Source organism: Streptopelia decaocto, assembly GCF_964273445.1.
Source record: "Streptopelia decaocto genome assembly, chromosome: 3".
Classification (NCBI taxonomy): domain Eukaryota; kingdom Metazoa; phylum Chordata; class Aves; order Columbiformes; family Columbidae; genus Streptopelia; species Streptopelia decaocto.
Genome location: NC_138656.1, coordinates 83,522,000 through 83,543,951, shown reverse-complemented (window position 1 = coordinate 83,543,951; position 21,952 = coordinate 83,522,000). Strand labels below are relative to the sequence as shown.

General features: G+C 39.0%; 2 protein-coding genes across 2 annotated transcripts in view; one reads left to right on the top strand and one right to left on the bottom strand.

The window, feature by feature from the left end:
- Positions 1–14,530, top strand: part of ZNF292 (zinc finger protein 292) — a 45,329-nt gene extending 30,799 nt beyond the window's left edge. Inside the window, exons 5-8 of the mRNA XM_082050030.1 lie at positions 302–504; positions 3,223–3,359; positions 4,595–4,736; positions 6,395–14,530. Coding sequence (XP_081906156.1) covers positions 302–504; positions 3,223–3,359; positions 4,595–4,736; positions 6,395–13,573 — 7,661 coding nt within the window. The 3' untranslated portion in view covers positions 13,574–14,530. The remainder of the gene's footprint in view (positions 1–301; positions 505–3,222; positions 3,360–4,594; positions 4,737–6,394) is intronic.
- Positions 14,531–14,679: 149 nt separating this feature from the next.
- Positions 14,680–21,040, bottom strand: GJB7 (gap junction protein beta 7). The gene has a single exon (XM_082050031.1). The coding sequence runs from the start codon at positions 20,959–20,961 to the stop codon at positions 20,278–20,280; it is 684 nt and encodes a 227-aa protein (XP_081906157.1). The 5' UTR covers positions 20,962–21,040; the 3' UTR covers positions 14,680–20,277.
- Positions 21,041–21,952: the final 912 nt, after the last annotated feature.

The window sequence follows — 21,952 nt, the reverse complement described above, 5'->3', positions numbered from 1 at the left end:
TATTTAAATATCTTAATATTTATATGCTTCCTAAATCTGTTTTGTGTGCAATTATTTTGCCAAGAAATTAGAATGAGTTAAAACCTGCAAGTTAGATAAAAGGTCTCCCGTAGCAGAGAATCCTTATAATAAACAAGTACAGTTCTCAAAGACTCTTTTTCTCATCTATGCTTCATACCTTTTGTACCTTTTTGATTTGTATAAATTTTTGGGGTTGACCATGAATGAGTAAATGCCATCTATTAACTCTGTAACCTGCTGTAAAACATGTATGTAATATTTGGCTTGTTTTTCTTTGAAGTGAATGAATTTTTAGTGTTTGAAGGCCCTGTCCTGCTGGATATGCGTATTAAGCACCTAATGAAAACAAAGCAATTAACGCAAGCTACTGCCCTGGCAAAACTGTGCTCTGACCATCCAGAAATCAGTGCAAAAGGCAATTTCAAGCAAACCTACCTGGTCTGTCTTTGTTCAGGATCACCAAATGAGAAACTAATGGAAGAAGTAAGTAAAAAATGAAGAACTTCTTTTAGATTTATTTCTTTAATAATAATAAAATCACTAATAATAGGCAGACTTTTGGAAATGTAATATTAGGTCACTAGTAATCATTTTCTGGCTCTGCCACAATTTTGTGTTTGATTTTGCTTGAAGTATTTTAAAACTCTGCCTCAGATCCTGTTAGTAAGGTGAAGATAATGGCTTTCCCACTTTTAATATTTTAACTGTAGTTTTTTATTTAGTACCTAGGACATAGAGTGAGGCCCTTTAGATGCTACTTTCAGTTCAGAGGATAAATGTAAACTTTTTTGACCCAAATGCACGGGTGAAATTGAAGATGAAATCAGATATTTGATCTGGTTTAAAATATAAAATCCTTCTTATTTAAATGCAAAAGTCAAAGAAGAGATTACAGTTTTGTTTGTCTGCATTCTTTCAGGTGTCATCTTCATTTCTCACCCCACCCTACAGTTGTATCTGGGTTTTTTCCTTCTTAAAGGAAAACTAACTGCAACTGTCAGTTTTCTTGACTGTTTGCATCTCTCTGCTGTCTGTCTCTGTGATCTTTTTGTGTTAATTATTAAGCATGTTGAATTTGATCTTGAAGGGATGAAAACAATGCAGTGATTACAGTTGAAGATGTTTCCTACTCCAGATATAGACTAAATTCTAAGATTACAGCTTCTCACTGGGCACGTTCTTCCAACGTTCAGTAGGGTCGGATTGGTCATAGCCTCCCGGCTCTGGCTGCTGTAAGCCCTGCTTACAGGCTCAGGAGGAGCTGTGACAGGGCTGTGCAATCTCATGGTTGTTTGTTGAAGTCTGTTGATGGAATTTGGAATTTGCAGCCATGCAAACATGCTTCTTTTGTTAGTCAGCCCCACCGCGCTCCCAAAGCAGAAGAGGCTCGGACAGTGAATGGATTCCGAATCCTGTGGACAAAAGGAATAATGTAGCCTTGTTTCTTAGGATGTCATAACATACAGATAAGTTCAAACTGGGTTATTGCAGAGAACCTAATTCAGGTATTTCTAAACCTTGGATTGCTTGGGTTGCTTAGCTTTGCAGCTTCAGCTGCAGTGCTGTTTGCAGTATTACTAACCATCCCAGAAAGTTCATGTATTACCAAGAGAAGGCAGATACGCTATTAAGATGTTAGGATGAACTGAGAAGGATAGCCATTTCATAGTGTGAGAACAGTAAGAAAATGAAAAAAAAAAAAAAAGGTAAACTGTAAAGAAGTACAACTCGCTCTTTAGTGTTATGTAAATTTTTATATCCATTCAGAATAGGCAGAAGAGTAGCATTTGAGATAATTTTCAGCTTGGATTAGTCTAATGGTTTGCTTCAGTAATGTGAAGAATTCAGATCTGCAGTACATGAAATGCTAGACTGACGGACTTGATGGCTGGACTGTACAGGCCTTTGCTGGAAGTTGGGTCCCATTGGAAGAGGCTGGAAAAACATTTCAGAAAAAAAATACTTTTAAGTTCAGTTTCCCATATTCTTCCCTAAGCTTTTAACTGCTATTTCCTGTTTAAGATGGGGCGCTGAGCAAAGCAGACCTTCGATCTAAGTTGGTATTACAGTTATCTTAATCCGTCCTCTCTAAGGTCTTGAGAAAGGCAGTTTTCTTCAGAAGCTGACTTTGAGGTTATTAAACATCAAATGATGTTCAGTGAAGGGTTATTAGTATATTTACAAAATGTCAATTTAGAAGAAAAAATGGGTTGCTGTATTCTTCAAAATTGTGGTTTGATTGCTGGAGCAATAACTGGACACCACAGTGCCCAGCCAAGCTGTGCTGCCACCTTATAAAGTACTGAAGTATCTGGGTGTTTGGGTGGGCATTTCTGTTTCTTGCTTTGGGTGGTCTTGTGATTTCTCAAGAGAGACTTCCAACAGTGCTATTGCAATGGTCAAGTTATTCTTCAACTGCCAGTCTCACAGAATAAGTACCAGCATGTCCTGCCAGATGCGCTAATTGATGTAATCAAACCACTCTGCTGAGAATCAAACCAGACAGGAGTTGTTGCAGCAAGTGTGCTGATTCGGTACTGATACAACCATCTAGTACCACGGCGTGACTGTCGTTTTTCGTTTCACTACAAAACTAAGTGCTTCCATAATTGCTTGAACAAACAACTTATATTGCAGACACTGTAATGTTGTTCTAGGAGAGCATTCAAGTGACCTGCTTCTTACTGTACAGTCTCCCTTTTCTTTTTATGTTTGATTTTTTTAAAAATACTGGATGTTAAACTTTGGATTCATTAATCACCCAGCTGTTGTATTAAAGCAGTAGTAACATCAGTGACTAGTAAACTGGGTTAGAATTTCAGGTAATAATATTTTTTTGTGTTAGGGTTCAATTCAAAGTTATAAATCTGGTTATTACAATGATCATATGTATGTAATCTATATGCATAATTAATGTCGTACTTTAAAATTTTTAGGTGACTGAGACAATAGATACAAATAAGTCTTATGCCTGAGAAACAAATTTATATTCACTCTAATAAAACCGTTTTTCAGGTGGCATAATCTCTTTTGACACTGTCTAGAAATGCACTGATTTGCTATCAAGCTTATCTCTATCTGATAGACTTAAATATTCACTGAGTTCTAATTAGCTGTCTCCTTGCAAAGGATTAAATTACTATATGTCTGAAAATGAAACCACTTTTTTAGTCTTGGTCTTGTTTCCTTTCCTTCTTCTAGATTGCCGAAGTAGATTGCAAAGATGCTCTAGAAATGATCTGTAACCTAGAATCTGATGGAGATGAAAAAAGTGCTCTGATTTTATGTGCAGCATTTTTATCTCGCCAGCTCCAGCAAGGAGAGATGTACTGTGCCTGGTAAGTTCAAATATTTCTTTCTGTCTAGTGGAACAAAAATTATTTTGGGGAAGACAGAGCTGATACATAAGGCATAAGTTAGCTTTCTTTAGCTGATAAAATTGATGAGTTAAACTAAAAAAGAAAAGGAAAAAGGGGAAAAAAGTATTTTACAAGATTAGCTTCCATTATGGGAATTTGAAGGCTGCATGTATGATGAGGCATTTACTAATACCAGTAGCTGGTTAATAATTTTTCCTGACAATAATCTTATGCTGTAGAAATAAGGAATTTAATATCTGCAGGCAGCTAGTCAGCATTATGTCACTGTTTAATGCATAAGTACTGTTCCCACCTGTCCTTATTTCATAACACAGTATTTCTTTAACAAACTTCTAGAAAAGGAGGAGCTCTTTACTACTATAACCAAAATAAGAAGCTAGATGAAGATACTTATTGTTTAGGGCTTGCTTTCATTAGTGTGGCAACAAATAACTGGTCTTTGTTGGCAAATATTTGAGCTGTTAGGGTCTCAGTTTCCAACTGCTAGCAGTTTGGCTGTACTTCCAAACCTGTATGATTCCTGAAGGATTTGCTTTGTTTGTGCACCTCCTTTGTATGTGCAGCAGCAGCAGAACACCTGCTAATGCAGGATTTTGCTTTAACAGATTCTGCTAAAGTTGCTTGGGTTACACCCATTCCACCAGGTACTAAACACTCCTTGCTGTCTGCACCTAAGAAGTGAACTAGGGAGTTAATGGAGATACAGTAATACTGCTTTGCTTTGGGGGCTAATTTCTTGCTAAATCGCAGTTAGATTCAGTTCTTAAAGCAGAGCAGCTCAAAAAGAATGTATCTACCACAAAGAAAAGCCCTCCTTGTATAGCTGTTAGTAATTGCTAAGAATTCAGGAGAGTAAAATTCCAGTCAGTGGTGTGAAGAGTAAACTACTTTGCAAGACATTTTTCAGGGCCACATAATGAGTCTGTAAATTATGTAGATTGTGGTAATACTCATTTTATTCTGATCTATCCTTCTAGAATTGAGTCATTGTAATAATTTTGAAAACTAGATACTAATAATGTAAGTATATTAATAAAAGCTTTTCTCTGTAAGATAAGGTGTGAATAAATTCTGACTTTTTTTTTTTTTTTCATTTCCCAGAGACTAAATAGAAACTGTTCTCAACCTTACATTTCTTGTGATCAGATTAGTGGTTGCATTGCTGGCCCTCAAATATTGTTCTCTTGTTCTAGGGAACTGACTCTTTTCTGGAGTAAACTGCAGCAAAGGGTAGAGCCGTCTATTCAAGTCTATCTAGAGAGATGTCGTCAACTTTCTGTGTTAACTAAGACTGTTTACCACATTTTCTTCCTGATAAAAGTAATTAATTCAGAGGTAAGGATACTCTTAAAAGAATATTTCTGGAACTTTTAATGGAACTGTAATCAGGAAAATTTATGAAAGCTGCTTAGACACCCTGTCTCTTGTGGAACATCAGCTTTGGGGCAATCCTAATTGGTTTTAGGAAAAAGGGCTGTAGCAACTTCCTTCTGCACATAAACTATAAATTGATTCAATTCAAATGATTAAAACTTCTTTGTTTGGAAGAAAAATTGGGGGATAAACAGAAGAGCTGGATACCACAACTGAAATGAAGGGAAAACTAAAGGTGAAGTTATAGTCTCTGCTGTTGTCTGTGCCCTCTAAGAAAGATATTTTCTGTTAGCAGGTCCTAACATTCCTCTTCATTATTGTCTGTATTTCAAGTATTGCAGAAAATGGAGAGGAAAAGCTTATGAGGAAAGGAAATGAAGACTGTATATTAATACATATGAAAATTACAGAAAGTTTAAAAAAAACCTTTTGAATTGCCACTAAGAATGCAGTTTGTTTCAATAAATTAAATACATGCTTTTTGTGGACTTAGATCCGATGTTGTATTAAAAACTCTAATCATCTGTCTCAGCTAACCTTGCCATCTAATTTTCCTAATTTCCTCTCATTAGTAGTTTCAGTACTTAATGTTTATAGCTAAATTGAGCTGTTCCGAAGGCTTTTATTTAGGGGCTTTCTGTAAATCGATATAATAATTCTAAGAATAAATTCCTTTTCTCATTTGGCAGTATTCTAGTATGGCTAATCACAGACTTCTAATCTTAAAGATTATGTTTTCCAAAGGTCTGAACTAAATTGGAGTTAGAGAGGGGGAGGAAAATAACTTTCACAGAGACTGGTGATATTAAGAGCTATGCACTAACCCATACTGATTTTTCTGTACTGAGCTGTGGATCATTTCATAGATAGCAGAAATTGGACACCATGTGCATAGCAGACTTGTGCATTCATAAATTTGCTGGACTTTATCCTCATGTGTACCACAGCCTCTGTGCATTCTTGGCAGCATAAAGGGGCTGTAAAGTGAACATAAATGTAATTTATGTTGCCTGAGGGTATAAATGAGAATAGACCACATGACCTTTGGAACACTTCAGTGATGGAACATTTAACTATGCTTGCTGCTTTCAGTTGAGGTCAGTTGACTTCGAAGTGGCATAATCTTTAAAAATAAAAACAGATATTTATACATTTAGTGATTTCCCAATTATAGATTTTTTTATGAAGATCACATGCTTCTCTTACTGTAGCACTTCATACCATTTGAATTCTACCTAGTGCTAACTTAATGCTCCGTAGAAGCTCACCTCAAATAACTGTGACACAACTGGCAGGCTTTATTTCATGGAAAATGCTCAGTACTGCTCTAATATAAGCGTAACATCTCTAACATAAAGTCCTGAAGTCCTCAAACTAGGCAGAGCATACAATTAGTGTTTTAGTTTTATGTACACTTCCATGTTTTTTTAGTAGCATGAAGACAAATTATGAAACTTAAGGAATGGCATCTAAAGACTGTTTCTTAGAGTAGAAAGTATTATTATAAACTCCAGGTGCATTTTTTCTGACACTTAGAGTTGAATAGTGATATCTTTCATTTACAAATATAGAAAAAAGTTATGATAATCTGACTTACTAAAATCAGTCTTGCTTTACAGATTGATGGTGCTGGGCTTGCAACCTGCATTGAACTGTGTGTGAAAGCATTGCGCTTGGAAGCCAGTGAAAATGCAGATGTCAAGATATCTATTTGCAAGACCATCTCCTGCTTGCTTCCAGACGATTTGGAGGTTAAACGTGCTTGTCAGCTGAGTGAATTTCTTCTTGAACCCACTGTGGATGCATATTATGCTGTTGAAATCCTTTACAATCAGCCTGACCAGAAGTACGATGAAGAGAATCTTCCAATACCAAATTCTTTGCGCTGTGAGCTTTTACTTGTACTGAAAACTCAGTGGCCTTTTGATCCAGAATTCTGGGACTGGAAAACTCTCAAGCGTCAGTGTCTGGCATTGATGGGAGAGGAGGCATCCATCGTGTCATCAATAGATGAACTAAACGATAGTGAAGTTTATGAAAAGGTTGAGGATTGCCAGGAAGAGACTAAAGAAACTTCTGTGAATGGGCTTGCTGGCACTTTTGATGAAGCTACAAGCCTTCTTAAGGGTATCAGAGATGAAAAGCAGAAGAAAAGAGAAATTAAAAAACTCAGAGAGAGGGGGTTCATATCGGCTAGATTTAGGAACTGGCAAGCTTATATGCAATATTGTGTGTTATGTGACAAAGAATTCCTAGGTCATAGAATAGTTAGGCATGCACAAAAACATTATAAGGATGGAATTTACAGTTGCCCTATTTGTGCACAAAATTTTAATTCTAAAGAAAACTTTGTTCCCCATGTAACTTTGCATGTTAAAAAATCGAGCAAAGAGAGATTGGCTGCTATGAAACCGCTGAGAAGACTGGGAAGACCTCCTAAAATAGCAACTACCAACGAGAATCAAAAAACTAATTCTGTAACCAAACAGGAACAGCGACCCATTAAGAAGAACAGTCTCTATTCAACAGACTTCATTGTGTTTAATGATAACGATGGTTCAGATGATGAAAATGATGACAAAGATAAACCTTATATACCAGAGATAGTGCCAGTTCAAAAGCCACTACCTGTTAATGAATTCACCTGCCCTGTAACATTTTGTAAAAAAGGCTTTAAATATTTTAAAAACCTAATAGCACATGTAAAGGGGCATAAAGATAATGAAGAAGCTAAACGTTTTCTTGAAATGCAAAGCAAAAAAGTGATTTGCCAGTACTGTAGACGACATTTCGTAAGTGTTACTCACCTGAATGATCATTTACAAATGCACTGTGGCAGCAAGCCTTATATCTGCATACAGATGAAATGTAAGGCTGGTTTTAACAGTTACGCTGAGCTGCTGACACACAGGAAAGAGCATCAAGTCTTCAGAGCAAAGTGCATGTTTCCTAAATGTGGCAGAGTGTTTTCTGAAGCGTATTTACTCTATGATCACGAAGCACAACACTATAATACCTATACCTGCAAATTTACAGGCTGCGGAAAGGTATACCGTTCTCAGAACGAACTGGAAAAGCATGTTGAGGATCACAGCAAGCAGCCCGAAAATGTGCAACAGCCTGAAAACCAGCCTGATCAGCCTGATCTCAGTCAGCCTTCTAAGGCTAATGAAAATACCAATGGAGTTGCTGTTAAAGAGGAATTGACACCTCCACCAGCTGACAACGAAAGTAGTTTTACTGAAGGAGAAAATGTCGTTTGGAGTCAAATCAAAGCAGAACCAGTAGGGAATGAAAGTGTAAGTGTACTGCAGCAAAGCGATTCCTTGCCTAATGCTGGCTCAGAGCAGTGTCCTATGGGTTCAGTGAAGACAGAAGTGGCAATTCCAGCAAGCAACATTAAGATGTCTGCTGTTAACCAGAAGATCCGAGAGAACTTTGTAAAAAGAGGTAAATTGGCTGCTACTGCCAGTAAAGTAGATACCACTAATCCTGGAGCCCAGCAGTTGTGCTCATCAGTTGTCTCCTGTCTTCCAGTTTTCGAAGAGAGAAAGGAAGAAGACTGTCTCAGTCCAACTCAGAATATTCAAAATATTTCTGTGACTTCAGATACACTAAAACCAGAAGCCCTCGAATCAAAAAGCTTAGAAAGACAAGTGACCATTGTAAGTCCATTCAGTATGCAGAACCAGGCAGGGTATCGAAACAGTGTACCCATTTCCAAACTTGAAATTGAAGACAGTGTTAAGGCTGCGGCTAATCTATATAACCTGCCTTTAAAAACTTTAGAAAGTATTACATTTATTCCGTCACAGCCTAACATAAATAGCTCTTTAGTTCCAGCTGTGTCACCAGCAGCCCCAATTCAGAAATTCAGTTGCCAGGTTGAGGGCTGTACTCGAACATACAACTCATCCCAGAGCATTGGCAAACATATGAAGGCGGCACACCCTGACCAATATGCTGCTTTTAAAATGCAACGTAAAAATAAGAAACCACGAAAATCCAGCAATCTGCAGAATGTGCCGACCGATGGGAAAATTGTGTATCTTTTGCCATCGCAAGTGGGCAATCCCAGTGGTGCTGCTTTTACTGCACAGAACAAACCTAATTTGAATCCCACCTGTTCCAGTCAAGTGCAACGTGTCTCAAGTACACTTTTCCCAACTCATCTAGAAAATTTGGGCAATCCTATGTTGCCTGTAGTGGAAAGTGTCATAAATCCTAGTTTGTCTACTCGTATTAAAAGTGAGCCTGAGAGTGTTTTATGTTCACAAATGGAAAATCTATCTGGTGCAACCTTACCTTCCCAGTTGGATGATCTGGCAAAAAGAGTTATGCCTCTGAATGTTGATGGTGGTTCGGATCCTTTTCTTCCTTTGCCTGCAGAAAACGGTCCAATGTCTCTCTTTCCTTCATCAGCAGAGAATCCTCCAAATTCAGTCTTCTCACAAGTGGAAAATAATACAAATAACTTTTCGTCACAACTAGAAGGAAACACTAGTTCTGCCTTCCCGAAGGAGGAAACAGTTGATCAAATATTTCCCTCACAATTGAGTAATGATAATAACTTCAATGGAACTAGTTCTCAACATCTAGCGTCAGAAAAGGTGAAAAAGGATGGTGGCCAGGGCCTAAATGGGAAAGAAAGAAAGCCAAAACATAACAAGCGAGCAAAGTGGCCAGCAATAATTAGGGATGGCAAATTCATCTGTAGTAGGTGTTTCAGGGTTTTCACTAATCCTAGATCACTTGGTGGTCACTTATCTAAGAGGTCTTACTGCAAACCTCTTGAAGGATCAGAAATTTCTCCAGAAGCTCTGCAGGCTAATGGACAGTCTTTGCTTGCCAGCATGATTCTTTCCTCAAATTCACTAAACTTGCAGCAACACCAGGAGTCTTCCTTCAATCCAGAGACATGTTTTAAAGATCCATCGTTCCTCCAATTACTTGCAGCTGAAAATCGTTCCACAGCCTTACTGCAGACTATGTTTCCACGGGCCAGTGTGACTAACCTTAATACCAGTGGGAATGAGGAAGGAAATCAGATTATAAAACAAGCCTTGGAAACTGCAGGCATCCCAAGTACCTTTGATAACACAGAAGTACTTCCACATGTAGTTACAACAAGTTGTGTCACTGGTACGACTCAGATAAATGCAGCTGTTCTCTCCAACTCCACTGCGCCCCCTCTGCTGCAGGCGGTCTGTAACCCCAGTACCTTGCTAACAGACCAAAACAGGACCCTCAATGCCAGAATTCCTCTGATAAACGAATGCAAGAGTTTACCTGGTTTTGCAACAGAGAACTTAATGCTAAAGACTATTGAAAATGGCTTATGTTCTAGCTCATTTTCTAATACCGTTGCAGCAGCACAAAACTTTGCAGGCAACAGTTCACGCATTTCAGTTATAAGTAGTCCCAAGAATTCAGGATCAAGCAACTTGAATAAGAAGGGAACCAGTGCTTCAAAGAGGAAGCGAAAAGCAGCTACACCCTTGCCTGCACCCAGTGCATCACAGAAAGTAGTAGTAAGTAATGCAACAACAATGGGACTTCTAACCAAAAGCACTGATGGAAATGTGCAAATACAGGGAGAAGGTTTTCAATCCAACTTGCTGGCAAATTGTGGCTCTCAAGTGGTGGTGGAAAATCTCACGCAGAAACTCAGTAATGTTGACAATCAGTTATTCGTGGCCAGTGTCAAACAGAACTTCAAAACGAATCTTGAGGCTCATACAACGTTACCCCCTTTAACAGTAAAAACTGAGAATGGGGATTCCCAAATGATGGCTGTAAATTCTTGTATACAAGCAAATTCGGAGGAGCATATTTCAGAAGACAATGTTATACAGAATTTTGAAAAAACTCTGGAAATAATTAAAACTGCTATGAACACTCAGATACTTGAGGTGAAAACTGAAGTTCAGGATACCGTTGCTGCTTCTGGGCAGGACTCGCAAGTAAATAATGCACAGGCTTCTTCAGGAAATTCTGCACATTGTGTAAAACTACCCACTCCTACACAATTTGCTGTGCACACGGGGAGTGTCACTGCAGCAAAGAATAACTCTGCTCAGTCTGAGACATCTCAAAAGGATGATACTCAAATGCTGGAAATCTTGGAACGCTTGCAAAATCTGAAACTAGAAAATGATTCCCCCATTCCGATCTCTGAGACCATTTCCCAGTGTCCTCCAGCAGATTCGCTAGCACCAGCAGTTCCTGTTGTATCAACTGAGAATAAACCCCTCATCCAGTTATCTTCAGAGGCAAGTAACATTCAGTTCAGTGATAAAGTTAATAAGCCTTTTGTATGTCAGGATCCAGGCTGCAATTATAGTGCTATGACAAAAGACGCATTATTTAAACACTATGGCAAGGTTCATCAGTACACGGCAGAAATGATACTAGAAATCAAGAAACATCAACTGAAGTACGCCCCATTCAAATGTGTTGTAGCTACCTGTCCAAAAACATTCACAAGAAACTCTAATCTCCGAGCACACTGTCAGCTTGTACATCATTTTACAACAGAGGAGATGGTGAAATTAAAAATTAAAAGGCCTTATGGCAGAAGATCTCAAAATGAAACTGTGAACACAGCTCCACGGCCTGTTGAAATAAAAACTTTGCAGACACTAATAATTGAAAACAAAACTGCAGCTCCATTGATCAAAGAAGCTCCGATAAAAGAAGTTGTGGAGCCTGTAAAAGTCTTGGAAAACCTTCTACCAGAAAATAATATTCCTGAAAGACTGGAAAAACCACCCCAAGTGGTTTGTGTTCCACTGGAGCACCATAGTGCCGCCTCTTTTGGTACTACACAGGCACAACCCAAAGTACGCAAGGTTAGGAGGTACAAGAAGGAAAAAGAGGAGAGAAAACGTAAGAAGCCCGTCACAAAATCTCTAGAGCAGCTCCCCACGAGTTACAGCCCTTATAGACCGTACCGGTGCGTCCATCAAGGCTGCTTCGCGGCTTTTACGATACAACAAAACCTAATCCTTCATTACCAAGCTGTGCACAAATCAGATCTCCCTGCCTTCTCTGCTGAAGTGGAGGAGGAGAATGAGCCAGGCAAAGAGGAGCGCGATGAGGTGGAAACCAAACCCGCTGCCAGAGAGTTCAGGTGTGAGGTGAGTGACTGCTCTCGCATCTTCCAGGAAGTTACCAGCTTGATACAACATTATATGAAGCTTCATGACATGACTCCAGAGCAAATTGGAAGCATGAAACCGGCTCCAGAGGCAGGAAGGTTTTCTTGTGATCAACCTCAATGCAAGTCTTCATTTACAGCATATCTTAACTACATTGTACATCTTGAGGCAGATCACGGTATTAAGATAAGGCCAAACAAAGTAGAAGATGACGGTTTATTCAAGTGTGACTGTGAAGGCTGTGACCGTATTTATGCTACGAGGTCTAACCTCTTGAGGCATATTTTTAACAAACATAATGACAAGCATAAAGATCATCTAATAAGACCCAGGAGACTGACACCAGGTCAGGAAAACATTTCAAGCAAAGCAAATCAGGAGAAGCCGCTGAAGTCCAAACAGAGAGGACTAAAAAGCAAATCAGGAAAAGAAGGCAACAGACTATCAGTGAAAACAAAACAAAAGAAAAATGTGAACTTGGAAAACAAAAATTCAAAAGCAATTCAAGTTCAAGAAAATAAGGATTATTCACTGAAACGTGGCAAGCACATTTATTCAATAAAGGCCAGAAATGATGCTTTATCGGAATGTACAAGCAGGTTTATAACTCAGTATCCATGTATGATAAAGGGATGTTCGTCCGTAGTTACAAGTGAAAGTAACATAATAAGACATTATAAATGTCATAAGTTGTCCAAAGCATTTACTTCCCAACACAGAAATCTTCTTATTGTATCTAAAAAGCACTCTGCCCCACAAGTAAATGAAACCTCTTGTGAGCAAGAGGAGACTGATAAAAAAAGTGATGTGAAAGAGCCTGAACCGAGCTTGATAGTGAGCAATAATGATTCAAGCACATCTACGTTACCACAAAAGGAAACTGAAAAAGGTGAGAAGGATGAAGTGGATGAACTGACAGAACTATTCATTACCAAACTGATTAACGAGGATTGTTCAAGTGCTGAAAATCAAGCAAAAATCCCTTCCACTGTAAATACTGACTTGCAGGAGACTAACTCCTGCCCCTCGGAAAAGCAGAAATCAAACAACTTAAAAAGAGCAAACAAAGAAAAAAATGTATCTCAGAATAAGAGGAGGAGAACTGAAAAACCTGAGGAAGTGCTGCCTGTTGACATGAGTAGTGTGCACAGGGAGGAAGAGACTGCTGTCGCCATTCAGACGGCTGAAGAGCAACCTGCAGCTTTCGACTGGAGCTCGTTTAAGCCGATGGGTTTTGAAGTGTCGTTCCTCAAGTTCCTTGAAGAGTCTGCTGTAAAGCAGAAGAAAAACACTGAACGAGACTACCATAGCAGTGGAACCAAAAGAGGATCCCATTCAAACTCCCGAAAATCCAACGAGAAGACCTCCGTAGCAAGTAATAATGTCACTTGGTCGTGTTCCGAAACTGAAACCCTTGTGCCATTTGCCAACCCATCACAGCTTCCATGTGGTGATAACGTAAAGATAGTTTTAGACAAGACTTTTAAAGACTGTGCTGAGCGTGTGTTGAAACAACTTCAGGAAATGAAACCTGTTGTCAGTTTGACAAAGTTTGAAGGACGCTGGGAGGATAATCCAGAGGTTACAGCTGCAAAAGTAATTGTTATTGGTACTGAGCAAGGCGAGTCAAAATATTGAAAACCTAATGTGTTTAACCATGACCCGTAATGAAATTTATTTTGACTAGGAAGCCATCAAGCATGCTAGTAACTGTGGAGCTCTCTTATTTTGAAGTGATTTAATCTAGCAGAAGACATGACATGAGTCATGGAAATTTGTTATTTGTTTTTATCCCTATGGGACTTGAAGAACAGAATACTTGCTTCAGTTGTAAATACTTGATCAAAACCTCAACTTTCTATCAGATTGTCCTTTCCATGAACTAAATCTTTGTGAGTTGTCTGTGATTGGTATCTTTCACCAGGTCACTGCTCATGTACTCTTTTATTTGTAGATACATCTTTTTTTGTATATATTTATTATTGTAAATCATTTGCTGCCACCAGCAGTCTGTAAGTCTAAACTATTAAATGACACATTTATATTTGGAATTTTAATTTGTAACTAAGTGAGCAAGTTTTTAAAACTGTCCTTTAATCATTTTAACTTATGAACTTTTGAACTAAAACTAGCTAAGTCTGCCATATCCAGTTTATTTTGCATAAAGCATTTATTTACAGGAGAGGAGCTGGATAAGATCACATTTCATAAGTTAAGCATACTGACACACTCTCATTTTTGTAAATTTTGACATCCAGTATCTATGGATGATATTCATATGTAGTTAACTCATAAATATAATAGTTTTCTTATAGCTACATTTTTCATTGCTTTTAATTGGATACAAAACATTTATGATTCCGTAATAAAAATGGAAATGTGAATAAAAATAGTTTGCTACATTCGAGATTTAAAACAATATTTGGTATTAAAGAATCCGTTGTGAATGTGATAGAAAATTAGTAGTGTGGAGCAGTGTATATATTTGAGGTGGTGATTTGTGAAGTAGCCCAGTATTGCCTTAAATAAAATCACATTTCATTTCTTGTTTTATACATGTGATCTTATAAAGGTTATTTTTGTTTCTGTAACTTAGATTGGTGTATAGTTTAATTTTTGTTAAAAAAATACCAAACCAAAACAAAAAATCTTCAGAAACCGTTTTTGTAAATAGTGGGTTTATAAAACAGATGGTTTATTTTGATAATACCAGTTTGGTATCTATCTATAAAATACGTGAGTCCTTATGCCATACCGTTAAAAACTGAATAAACAAGGCACTTTCTGAAAGGGAAGTGAGATTGTGATCTTAGAGCCAAACTCGGTGGTTGTGCTCTGCTGAGGGCACAGGCTCCCTCCGCGCTGCTCTGCCTCTCGCTGACTCCACCTGGCAGCACTCGCCACCTCTCTCGTTCCCACCCCTGAACAAGCCTCGGAAGCCGTGCCGCTCGTCGCACCCAGGACTGGAGCCGTTTTTCTGTATGCTGCTAACTGAAACGACAGGTATCCTGCTTGCTGAGTAACCGAAAGCGTGAATGCACTGCTGGGAGCTGTCAGTACCCAGGAATCTTCAGTGTTGGTTTTCACGTGTGATTACACTTAAGTTGGATGGGACAAGCCAGCTGGATTGTGTGGTACCAAAAATTTGTTCTTGGATTATTCTCACTACTGGATGTGACCTACCTTCAGTAATATAAAATAGTCTTTATCTTGGGAGAGATTGGCTTGATTTTTTTTCCTCCTATAAACTTGTCTTGCCATGTAAAGCTTTGCATTAAATGCTACACTTGATTGCTCTTAAGCTATTCACCTGGAATCTGTGACAGTTTACTTGAATATCAATGTACAGGGCACATTTCTACAACCAAATGAAATAACTTTTTGTGAGAGTGAGGATTATGTATGGAAAAGTGGAAAGGCAACAGCATTTCAGCTTGGGCGTAGCCCTCAGTTTGCTACCTGGTGCTAAATTGTGTACCTTCTCAAAAAGCCCGTGCTTCCATTTGAATGGAGCCCAGTTGCTCCTCTTGCTTTCCATCCCTCCCGAGTGACTAAACTGATAATTCTGCTGACTTAGTAAATCAAAGGTGTATCCTGAGAATGTTAAAACCAAAACAAATCCTTGCATGTTAACTCTAGGAGAGGCCATTATCATGTGATGCCACATTCTACCTACCAGTGGCTACGTGGTCTCTTTGGAGTTACTGTTGAATGCCAGTTGTGGTGACTGTAGAGGGATCTGCTGCAGGGGAAAAGAGGGCAGAGAACCTCCTCTGGAGAGGATCCACAAAGCTCACCCAAAATCTCTTGTTTTCAGATGTACCTAACTGTTGACAGACCTCACAACTGTTAATTTTTAGAATAATTTTGTGTTGTGTAAGTTGAATATTTTCATCATTGACATTCCCAGTGATAGATACTGTGTCATTTGCAGTTTTTAGACTGAGAATGGTATACAACTATTTAGCTACACAGTACTATACTAGAATGTAGAATGTCATTAAAAAAAACAACAAAAAACAAAAATATCAACGTCAAAAATACCCTGGAAATAATTTCTGGTTTGGAGAATGAATTTTTTTTAAATTGTCAAATTCTTATCCAAATGAATTAAATTAAAGTGGGTGCTGTACCAATACAGTCAGTGCCTTCCATGGCACACTCCCTTTTAGGTGGGTACTGACAGCCTGTCCAACAGATAAGCTGGTATGGTATTTGTTTTCCTTTTTGTAAAAAAAAAAAAAAAAAAGTATTTTAAGGCGGAGGCCCAAAGGCAGGGTCTGATTTAAGATGTCATGGACTGCAGAGGGCACTGTGGTTTGGTAAAGCCACTGACAAAAGTTCCTGAGGAAATAAATCGGGTATTTGCATTTAGATAATTTGAGTGATGTACCCGCAAGTGCTGCCGGCTCCTGCCCCACCATGCGGTCCCTGTCTTGTCCCTTCTCCTTCCTCCTGTGTGTCTTCCAGACATGTCACCCATTAACTGTGGTGCACTTGAGCAAAGACACATTTTTTTAAGCCACTTGTCTCCATCAGGAATGTGCTGACTAAAAAGCAATTGCTGCTCATGGGGAAACAACTAAATCAAGGAGTCCAGATGCAGAGTACAGACTGCTTTGTGATTGAGAGATATCTTTAAACCAGCCGTCAGTCTCCTATGGTTAACTATGTTTATAAAGAACGCTTATATTGTCTGAGCTCTAATTCAATGTAAATAAGAGTAGTGGGTTTATCCTCACGTGTTTTGAGGTGCTTGTTCTCAGCAGGATGGGGGGACTTGTTGGTCCTAGAGCATTCTGCTGGGATGTCCTGTTTACAGCTCTTGGATAGCGAGGCAGCCATGCTTGTCCAATTAACACTGAAAACAGGTGGTTCAGGTGAAGTAAAGCAGATAGTTGTATTCTTGCAAGTAGTTTCTGTGCCAAAGAACTGGTTGGTTGGGGCTCCCACCTGCGCAGACAGGTTCACGGTGCCCACAGGGCTAGCGGAGCTGCTGCCCTGCCCTGCTTGCCCCTGGCTGGAGCCCTGGTGTGGAGAAGGGCTGGGAAACAGGGCCAGAGGTACCTCAGATGGGAGTAGAGGGAAGAAACTATCAGCAAATAGGGAATTTTTTTTCTGTGACTTTTTTTCAGATCTCATCTGTCACAAGGCAGGGAGATTACTTGGGTCTTAAAGAACAGGATGATCTATGTAAGAGGCAGATCTTTTAATGTTTGCAGAGATGTTTGGAAATATGAGGCAAATATTTTTCTATAAATGTGCACAGAGTGGTCATGTTTGTACGTACGGGCTCGTATCAGCTTCCTACCAATCGCTATGTGCTTGAGGAGACTGTACTTTTTCACTTTAAAAAGAAAAAAAAAAACACCAACTTAGCACTTGAATTATTTTTGTAATTTTGTCTGTTCAACTTAAAAGTTGAATACACAAAAAAGCCCTCAAACCTTTAGTTAAGGGACTGAGCCTACAAACTCATCTGAACAAAAAGCATAAGAGCAAATATTGAGTGAAACTTAAACTGGACACAAAGCAGGATAAAGGCAGAGCAAGGGCTGTGGAAGGGAAGGAGCCAGTAAAAGACCAAATGCTGGCCAAGAGCAATGGTTCAGAAAGTAGATGAGTTTGTTTATTTTCTCTCGGGTTAAGTAAAATCAGACAGAGCTGTCCTGTGTGATGCTGGTTTCCATTGGCTCTGTCACACCAATTTTGCAGGACATGACGTAAAAGCCTCTTGGTGGTTTGCTATGAGTGAGTCAGGACTTACATAGAGTGGGTCCATAATAATTTTTCATACTGTTTCTCATACAAGGTACTGGCTTTGTCAAAACTGAAGACATGAAACCTTTTCCTTTTGGAATTTCTTTGTCATTTCATGGCTGTTAAAGATAGAATTAGAAATAAAGCCTTGAATATACATTCCAAAGAATTAAAGTTCTTGGTTCACAGGGAAGTTTTTGGTCTAAGCAGGAAGCTCTGACCAGTCGCAGAGCTATAAGGGATGCTCTAAAACCCTTCAAGCCCTGACTTAACATAGTTTTTTATTAGAGAGCAGCTAATGCACAAATTTAATCAGAAACCTGTGTTGGCCAAACTGTGTTTGCTTCTCTGTTCTCTCTCAAATAAACCTTGCTTTTAAAAAAAAAAAAAAAAAAATACTTTTTTGTTGGTGTGCTGTCTTAAAATCCATCCTCAATAATTAAAAAAACCAATTATTTTGGAAGCAGTTTCTTTATTTTGATAGTGTTGTCCTTGTTGTAAAAAATGATGCATTAATATACAAAAGGGCCAAGATAATTTTGGGTTTTATTCTCAGTTACTCAGAGTGTGGCAGTCACAGTTGCACAGGGCCGATGGGCGATAGTTTTGCTTTGTGCACTGCTGGGTGGGTTTTGTCCCGTAGCTGCAAAAGAGTTTCTAACTGCGTTTCTGTTGCGAGCCACATTCTGTGTGTGTAGAGATATAACAGAAAATATTCTGAACTGTGTGAAGCACATTGGCTTGATAGACACACTGATTCTGCATAACTCGGCGTGTAAAACTTTACCTGGCCATGACCTGGCAAGCAAATATCTGAGGGACTGCTATCGCTGTTAAGTTCAACAGCAAATGTATTTTCACCTTTTATAGAAGCAGGTATATTTTAGAAAAACAAGCAAAAAAAAAAAAAAAAAAAAACAAAAACAACTGGAAAACCACAATCAAAAGCACATGGTTTATTTTGTACCTGCTACCCCGTACTTAGAAAAGCAATACTTTGTAACCAAAGCTAGGGGTTTTGGGGGTGGAAAAATAGTTAATGTGCCTTTGCTACCACTTCCTTATCCTGGCACAAGCAATGGAATAGGTTCAACATTCAAGGAGCAATAATAGTTAACATGCTTTTGCTACTGTTTCTTCCTCTTCATGGTGACTTGAACAATAAAATCCTTTCAACGTTCAGGCAGCTCCACTTATTGCAGGTGGTGTGTTTCCCTGAAGGGTGTGTTTTGATCAGGCTCAGTATTGATGTATGTCTGAAGGTCTTTCATCCCAGCAATGTAAAGAGAACACTACCCTGAAATAAGTCTTTTTAGACACTTAATTCCCATCGTCTCAGAGAAGTCTAGATTCAAAAGAAAATACGTTTTAGCTAATTTCTGTCCCTTTCTTGCTAGCCCAAGCCCCACACATAACAAAGAGCAGAGATGCAATGTGTCTAAGAGATACCCTGAGATCTGAGGGACGGGAATGGGTGATTCTTTTTTACTTTGTTTCTCCTGGAGGCTTTTCGTATTTTTATATTTCATGTGGTATTCCGTGGCAGGGGAATCTGCTGAAGGAGTCGCTGTAGTTTCAGCCTTAATAAAGGGACCAGATTCTGGGCTACTGAATACTAGCACTACTGGCTAATGTTTTGCCCTATTGTGCAGTCTACATTACTGGGATCTGAGGGAATTGGGAATGATCTTTTCCCTTAAATACCACAACCATTGAACAGGAGAAAATTCTAATGACTCAGGCGCTGCTCAGTGCAGGTGACCAGGAGTTAACTCTGGTTTACAGGTTCGAGCAAGCACCTTCTCTTACAGGCTGTGTTCTCTCAAAACTGTGAAGGGCTCAAATGCCTCCAGGAGAGATGCTCTGCAAGTAGATAAATAATTAGGTCTGTCTTTATCACCCTGGGCTTAACTAGATGTGTCTATCTCTTATTTTTTCTTTTTTTGAGATGTTTTACGATAAGCTGTTGGAATGTGCTGGTGACCATGAAGCTCTTTTCAGGACACCACAGCCTGTGTGCCAGAGCTTGCCAATCGCTATTTCAAGAGCTATCGCATCCACCCACCAGACAAAATCTGTACAGCCCCTTCCCATTCAGCATCGCAATCAGTCCCAGGTTCTTCCAACTCTGCATATAAAAAAACGCTTTTTGATTGTACCAAATCAAATCTGTGTAATATTCAAAATATATCTGTTTGAGCAATTGTTTCAATGTGATTTATCAAAAGCATCAGTGTTTATATGAAACCTTCATAGAATTTTCAGGCTTCTACACCTCTTGTTTCACCATTAAAAGATCTAGATTATTTTATGTATGACATATGTAATGGAACTGAATTTATGTGCTCAAGTAAGGAGGGACTAACAGATAAAAAGTATTTCCAACATAATTGTCCTTTCAGTTCTGTAGAGCACTGATTGGAAGAGCAATTCATCAAATACAGCTTGTGTAATGGTCTCTAGCCTTCTTTCAAGTCAACAGAGAACCTCTTTTCACATTCAGTTTGTATACTCGGAGGCACAGGTGAGAAGCTGTTGTGGAACCGTCCTGCAGCTGCTGGTCTGTTGTGACCGATGAGTTCTTATTTGTGGCAATCACTTTCTGAGCCTTGACATCTCTTGATATACCTCTTCAGATAACATTTTGTGGCGTATTTAAAAATGAGATAACTCAATTCACTTAGATTTAGTACAATGCACAGGCATGAAGTTGCCACCAGGAAATAGAGGAAAATCATCTTCTCTGTGGGTTTGGAAATATAGCAGTCTACAGTGTTGGGACATGGTCTTATGTCACATTTCACAAGACGTGGTACTTTGAATCCATTGTACAGTTTATAAAACAGGACAAGAAAAACTATTTCAAATCCTGTTTTTAAAACAAGGCTGATAAGGTACGTGCACAGCAATCCACCATCTATCTCTCCTGGACTTTTGTAAAGTCTCCGGTTGTGATGTTTCTCCCTGTTCTCTCGGTAAGCAACATGAAAAACCACCAAGAGTGAAGGTGCGGAGACCATGATTAATTGCAAAGCCCAAAGTCTGATGTGGGAGACAGGGAAAAAATGGTCAAAGCAGACATTTTCACAACCTGGTTGCTTGATATTGCATTCAAATTCATCGTGTTCATATTTCCAGATGTTTTCTGCTGCCACAACATAAACCAGTAGGCGGAATATAAACACAACTGCTACCCAAATTCTTCCAATCCCTGTTGAATATTTATTCACTCCACTCAGCAGATCACACAGGAGTCCCCAGCTCATTTTTCTTCTCAAGGAAAGAAGGAAATGCTGTATCAAAGAAGCAGAAGATCAGAGAGCTGCTTCCTGTTGGGTGAAGAAAAATGAGACGCTCATTCAAGGTGAAATATAACCAGTAGCTGAAGCAATTTAAAATGATTAAGCATATTAAGCTTATTAAAATTATAAAGCATTTAAAAAACAATAACAAACTGCTCTTTGTTCTGATGATTTGTACATTCTGAGGCTATTATACAAAATTTATTTGCTGTTAAAATAGACTTTGTCAATTAGGCTGAAGGCTAATAGTTCTGTTGAACTGTACTTTGCAGGTAAACATGCCTGTTCTTCCCAAGGGTCTCCTGAGCACCAGGCAGAGCTGGCAAGTTCAGGCTACCGCTCCATCTCTGAGGTACGCTCCGCTTGGCCCTGTCAGTTATGCAAACACATAGGACACTCAAATTAGATTTCACTTCCAAATTTATGTATAGGAGCTACGAGTCCCATAATAAGTTGAATACCAAAATGCAAATTCTTTTCTTTTTTTTTCTGTGGTCTAACTTCTCGGTAAACTAGTGCAATATTTTAAATCCTGTCCTGCTTTGTTGGATTTTTTTGGTTGTATTTCTTATCATTTAAGAAATGCAATAAGCTTTACTCCAAAACTGATTTTATTTTATACTTTCTTTTCCATACAAGTCTTCCCCTGTCCTAACAGTGGAATGCTTTTGGAAAAGCTGCCTAAGGAGCCTTTGGCAGGCAGACTCAAAGTCAAAAGCAGGCCTGAGGTAACCACCAAGAGCACACAGTCACCTTCCCACCTGGCCACACCTCCAGGATCTGCGTGGATCTTTGAGGATACCAAGCTCCATTGTTTTGTACAAGCAAAAACTAGATGTATTCCCAGGACACAGAACGGCTGGGAAACGTGAGGAGGGAAATCTGAGAGGTTTCTAGATCTGTGTATTGTATCTTTTAATGTCCTCATCCCAGCTATTGCTCCTGCAAGCTCTGC